The following is a 6,911-nucleotide window of genomic DNA, read 5'->3' as shown; positions in this document are numbered from 1 at the left end:
CTAAATTTATTGATTAAAGTTATCTGAAAAAAATCGTTTATAAATCCTAAGATATTTTTGAAATCCCTTAACAATCTTAGAGATATAATAAAATCCTTGAATATAGTAAAATGCCTTTAAATAGCTTAACATCCCTACAAATACGCGGAATCGCTCAAAATCTCTTGAAAATCAATTAAATTTGAAATTTTCTATATTTCTTAAAATCTTTTAGAATCTCCCAAAATCTCTTGAAATCTTTGGAAAACGTAACCATCTATTACAAAAAAGTATAGTAAATCTGAAATCCTTTGCATATCATTTTAATTAAACGTATTCATAAGATAGATAAAATAAAATACTCTTGAAATATTTGGAAAAGGTAAAAATCCATTTTAAAAAGTATAATATATTTGAAAGCTCTTTAAATAACATTTAAATTCAACTTATTCATTAAATTTATCTGAAAATACTCTTGAAATACTCTTAAAAATAAAATAAATTTGAATTTTTGTATGTTTCTTAAAATCTTGTAGAATTCCCTAAAATATCTTAAAATATTTAGAAAACGTAAAAATCCATTTAAAAAAGTATGAAATATGTAAAGGCCTTTTCAATATCATTTAAATATAACTTATTCATTAAAGTTACCGAAAAAAAACGTTTATAAATCCCTGGAAATTTTTGAAATTCGTTAACATTCTTAGAGATGTAATAAAATCCTTGAGTCTTCCGAAATCCATTAAAATACCTCAAAATCCCTCGAAATCTGTGGAATCGCTAAGAATTATTCTTTAGATTTATCTAAAAAAAATTGTTTTAATCTCTAGAAATCTTTGAAATTCCCTAAAATCTCTTGAAAGGTTTGAAAAACGTAAAAATTCTGTAAAACCCATTGAAATGCTTAGAAAATTTTTAAATCCGTGAAAATATTTTTAAGTTCTTAAAAACCGATGACATCTTTAAAAATTAGTTTAATTTTAAGGCTTAAAAACATTTAAATCCCTATAAATCGTTTAAATCCTTTAATCTTGTGAAATTTCTTCAAATGCCTCCAAATCCCTTCAAATTTAATTTAATTTTCCAAGTTCATTATAAATATCATAAAATAATTACAAATCTTTAAAAAAAATTTGAAATTTTTTCAAATTCTTTGGAATCCCTTAAAACCTCCTGATGCGTTTGGAAATCTAAGTTAAGTAACAAAAATAAATCATTCGTTTCTTTCTCTATTTTTTGCACCAATTTCTTCAATACTTCTAGAATATCAAAAAAATTCTTGGGGACTGCATAATAGTGCGTGGGATTGCAAGATGGTACGTGGGAATGTATAAGGGTACGTGGGATTGTATAAGGGTACGTGGGATTGCATAAGGGTGCGTGGGATTGCAGGGAGAGTGTACACCAATTACAGAAGTAATAAACCCCTCGGAATAATATTAAATTTCAGATGAAACGGTAATTTAGTTTAATTATTAATATGTAAATAAAAAGAAAAGGGTCCAAATCACGGAAAATTGTGGACATACCATCGTAATGTTGTTTCCATTTAGTAAAATCTGGTCCAATTTTGTTACTCTACGACCTTCTGGAGTTGCTTCACTTTCCGTTACATCCTCAAGTAACATATTGACAAAGTCGTCGAAACCTTGGAGAGTGCCGACGATTTCTTTATCGTTCTTCATTATTATATGAATCCGGGAACCGATACATTTGTCTACCAACTCTATAAATGTAATTATATATTCTTTTTATTTTATTTGTTAAGTTTTACAGGCGAAACTAATGAATTTTAATCAAAATAAATTATACGAGTATTTCAAATCCATTATTGAAAGTTTTTTTTTCTTTGTCTCATTGTAACCGTAATTTATTAACAAGATTTAGAAATCACGGTAGTCCAACTGTTTGGTAGTAGAGGGAAAACAGAAATTTTTTATCTTTACTTTTAATACCAGCAAAATAAAATTAATGTATGCAACACTTTTCGAAGAAACCATACATTTTATTAAACTAAATAAATTTTGATTATATAACTCGAATATTTGAATTTTCAACCGAAAATATGAATTTTAAAACAAGATTATTTTACACCAAAAACGACGATTTTTCAACTAAACATACACATTTTTAACAAAATACATACATTTTCATCGAAATAGTTGAATCTTCAATAAAACAAGATCAATTTTTACCAAAAATCGAATTGTAAAATTGTAATTTAAAATTGATTTTCAGCCAAACTGATGAATTTTCAAACAAGTAGATTAATTTTATACCAAAAAAGACGATTTTTCAAGAAAAAAGAAAATATTCAACAAAATACATAAATTTTCATTAAAATTGTTAAATTTTTTAACTAAAAATACATTTTTTCAACCAAATAGTTGAATTTTCAACAACAAAAAGTCAACTTTCAACCAAACTGATGAATTTTCAACTAAAATGATGCATCTTCCACTGAATTATTTGAATTTTCAACCAAAATGATGAATTATCAAACAAGAATATATTTTAACGGCATACATAAATCTTCAATGAAATAGTTAAATTTTCAAACAAGTAGATTAATTTTATACCAGAAAAAGAAGATTTTTCAACAAAACACATAAATTTTCAACAAAATATACCAATTTTCAATAAAATCGTGCATTTTTTAAATAAAAATACAACTTTGAACCAAATAGTTGAATTTTCTTTTAAAAATAATTTTGAACCAAACTAACGAATTTTCAAATAAAATTACACATCTTCCACTGGAATATTTTAATTTTAAACCAAAGAGATGAATTTTCAAACAAGAAGGTTAATTTTGTACCGAAAAGACGAGTTTTCAACAAAAAACATAAATAATCAACAAAATACATAAATTTTCAATAAAATTAAAATTAATTTTTAGTCGAAAATTTAAATTTAAAACAAAATTCCTAAACAAAAAAATTAATTTTCTACCAAAAAATACGATTTCGCAACAAAATAGAAACATTTTCAATAAAACAGTTGAATTTTCAATTTAAAATACACATTTTCAATGAAATATTTGGCTTTCGAATAAAAAAAGATCAATTCTTAAACAAAAAAATAGTTTTTAAATTTTAATTTAAATAATTTGAAACCAAAAGGATGACTTTTCAAGTCAAATATTGAATATTTACCTCTAATACTTGAATTTCCATCTAAAAATATGAATTTTCAAACAAGATTGATTTTATACCAAAAAATACGATTTTTTAACGGCATACATAAATTTTCAATAAAATAGTTCAATTTTCAACCAAACTGATGAATTTTCAGCTAAAATGACGCATTTTTAACTAAAATGGCTAAATTTTCCGCAAAAAATATGAATTTTTAACCCAGAAAATTAGTTTCTACAAAACAAAGACGAATTTTCAACAAAATACATGAATTTGCAAGTAAAAACGATAAATATTCAACAAAATAGTTAAATTTTCGGTAAAAAAAATTAATTTTCAATCAAAGTGAGGATTTGTCAACCAAATACATACATTTTCAATAAAACAGTTAAATTTTCAACTAAAAAAGATGAATTTTCAATGAGATAGTTAAATTTTCAAACAAAAATATAATTTTTAAATTTTAATGTAAATAATTTAAAACCAAAAGGATGAATTTTCAACCCAGAAAATTAATTTCTGCAAAAAAAGACGAATTTTCAACAAAAAACATGAATTTTCAACTAAAAAAGATAAATGTTCAACAAAATAGTAATTAAATGTCCGGTAAAAATTAATTAATTTTCAACCGAACTGATGAATTTCCAGCTAAAATGACGCATATTTCACTGGAATAGCTAAATTTTCCGCAAAAAATATGAATTTTCAACCCAGAAAATTAATTTCTACAAAACAAAGACGAATTTTCAACAAAATACATGCATTTTCAATAAAACAGTTCAATTTTCAACTAAAAAAAATCAATTTTCAAATAAAAATGGAACTGTTAAACTTTCATTTAAATAATTTTAAAGTGTAAGAAACTTAAATTAGATTAAAATCCAAATTAAAAAATAATAGATTAAAATTATTAATAAATTAATAATTTTAAATCAAAAAGATGAATTTTTAATCGAGAAAATTAATTTCTGCAAAAAAAAAATAAAAATTTTCAACAAACTAAGTAAATTTTCAGTAAAAAAAATTAATTTTCAACCAAAGTAATGTTATTCAAACTATAATGATAAAATTTCAATTGAAATAGATACATTTTGCACCAAAAATATTACTTTTCAATCTAAAATGATGATTATTTAAATGTTCAACCTAAAAGAATAATTTTCAAGCAGAAATGAAATAGTTAACTTTTTAGTTGAAAAAAAATTAATTTTCAACTAAACTAATGAATTTTTAATTAAAATGATGAACCTTTAACTCTAACAGTATATCGTAATTTCCGACAAAGAAAATGAATTTGTATTAAAAAAGACGAATTTCCAACAAAATACATAAATTTTCAACTAAAAAAGATCAATTGTCACCCAAGAGTTAAATAGTTTATTTAATAATTGAAAAAATTAATATTCAACCAAAAAGATGAATTTTTTAAACTAAAATAATGAAATATTCAATTAGAATTATCGTTACATTTATAGCTAAAAAAATAATAATTTTCGAGCAAAAAGAACTAGTTTAAAAAAATCACATTTTCAATCAAAGTTATGGATTTTCAAATAAAATGATAATTTTTTAACGGGAATAGTTGAATTTTAAAACAAAAAGAAGATATTTCAACTAAAAACGATAATTTTTACTTTTAATAAGATACTTTTATAAGAAATCACAAATTTTATTAAAATAAAAAAGAACCACTTATGTGATTATTATTTTGTGTTTTATCACAGATTTTTTTAATCAAAATATAAACTCTTTATTCATTTCAAATTTTTGTACTCGATAGTATCTATTATTTAAAATAATAGAAAAGGAAAGATAGGACAATATTTTTAATAATTAATGAAAATCGATAGTTTAACTTCACAATTATTAAATGAGTTAAATTTTTAAACTGAGATGATTTTTTTTTAAATAACCGATTTTTGGTTAAAATTTAATTTAAAACGAAAAATGAATGAATGTTTAAATTCTAAATACAAATGTATACAATTTTGAATTATTTAAATTATAACTTCATTCCAATTTTAATCTTTTTAATTTTTTAATTATTTAACTATAAAGGATTTTAATTTAAAATCATACCATTTAAATCTTGAAATAAAAATATATTAACGTTCAAATTATAAATTTAAATTTATAAAATTTTATATTATTTAGATTAAAATGAAAAAAACATTTATTTTTTTTATAAATTCATTATTTAAATTTTAATAGTTTACATTTTATAATTATTCTGCTATAAAGGATTTTTTTTGAAAATTGTGATCCATTTAAATTTTTGACCGATAAAATGCTGAAATTTTAAATCCAAAATAATATTTATCTAAAAAAAATGAACTTATGTATTTATTTAGTAAAATAAGGTGATTGAATTTTGAGGTTAGAGCATAGCCCAACAGCCGGTTGTTTAAAAAAAAATTAATTTAAATTAGGTCTTCAATAATTTGGTCTGAGAAGAAAATGTTAAAATCTACTAAGTCATAAAACAGAATCAATCATGATTTTTGTATCGGGATTAAAACAAACAATTGGAGTAAGCTGGCATTATTCTCCGGCAATTAAACTATTTACAATTAAATTACATTAGAAACGGTTAAAATTAAGCACAACTTAACAATATTTAGATCAATAATATTATAAATAATATAAATTATGTATTGGCAATTGAAAAAAAAATAAAAACAACAATAAAAAGCTTTCATTTTTACCGAGTGGCAGCAAAGTAGATTGATTTGTTGTCACTGAGCTTGTCATTTTTTAGCTGAATGGATTTTCCTCCTTTTTATGTATATTTAATTATAGTAGACACAGTTTAATTAATATATCTTGTTTTCCAACGATGGATAAACGTGGACCATTCAGCGTTTCACTGCTGTATTTTTTTCGAATGTCACGTCCGATTTCGCGAATTTGGTTCCATGTGAGATAGACAACAAGGTGCGATGGAAATCCAAACTATAGCTTCGGATTCTCTCCTTCTATTGTATATAGCAGAAAGAGACAGCTTGATATAATCGAGACGATAAATATTACCTTTAGTGGCAAAAATCAAACGGACCTCTTTTTCTAATATGTAGAGATAAAAAGAGAGATTCGTTCGATTTTCGACTTCGAAACAGCATCGGATTCGCACTACTGGTTGTTTCCGATATTTCGCTCAGAATGCGCTCTGAGTTGGTGGCTGTCACGGAGGAATAATAAGGAGACCTAACTGCCAGTGGGAAGCCATAGAGCATGCTCATTCGTGACGTCACGCGCTCCGAGCGGCCTTCGAGGGAATAGCCTCTTCCTTAAGCCCCTATAGTTTGCATGTATTGCCATCGTTTTGATAAATTGTTTTTATTTTTGTAAAGTGCAGAGTGAATATTTGAGAAAATTGTTTGGAGACGTCAAGACCCGATATATCCGAAAATTGAAAAAATTCGAAAACTTTTATCCGTATGCTCTTAAAGATATAGATTTTAGTAAAAATGTAAGCTCAGTGCTCTCGGTGACAATAGTGCATGTTTTATTCAATCTTACAGTTTTTACTTCGTAAAAAAGGTAAAAGCACATAAAAGTTTGGAAGCTTATAAATTTTATGAAGCTGATTTTGTGACGAAAGTGAATTTCAAGCAGTTCAATGATACTTTTCTGCTTCTGAGTGAGTATAGTGTAACAATATAGTATTTTTAGTTTTAACTTAATATTTTAGTTATAACTTATTATTTTCTATAAGTATGAACATTAACATTAAGGAATATTCGTGTGAATTATTGTATTCATTTCAATTTAAGTTGTCAAATTCCAATGCTGACG

The 6,911-nt window shown here is 24.2% G+C and overlaps 1 protein-coding gene across 1 annotated transcript in view; it reads right to left on the bottom strand.

Annotated features, from left to right (window-relative positions):
* LOC117177391 (U6 snRNA-associated Sm-like protein LSm5) overlaps positions 1 to 6,023 on the bottom strand; it is a 12,214-nt gene extending 6,191 nt beyond the window's left edge. The window contains exons 1-2 of the mRNA XM_033368046.1: positions 5,822 to 6,023; positions 1,509 to 1,705 (exon numbers count right to left, since the gene is read on the bottom strand). Coding sequence (XP_033223937.1) covers positions 1,509 to 1,705; positions 5,822 to 5,867 — 243 coding nt within the window. The 5' untranslated portion in view covers positions 5,868 to 6,023. The remainder of the gene's footprint in view (positions 1 to 1,508; positions 1,706 to 5,821) is intronic.
* Positions 6,024 to 6,911: the final 888 nt, after the last annotated feature.

Source organism: Belonocnema kinseyi, chromosome 7, assembly GCF_010883055.1.
Source record: "Belonocnema kinseyi isolate 2016_QV_RU_SX_M_011 chromosome 7, B_treatae_v1, whole genome shotgun sequence".
NCBI lineage: Eukaryota > Metazoa > Arthropoda > Insecta > Hymenoptera > Cynipidae > Belonocnema > Belonocnema kinseyi.
The sequence above is the reverse complement of the archived record's forward strand: the minus strand, read 5'-3'. Positions and strand labels throughout refer to the sequence as shown.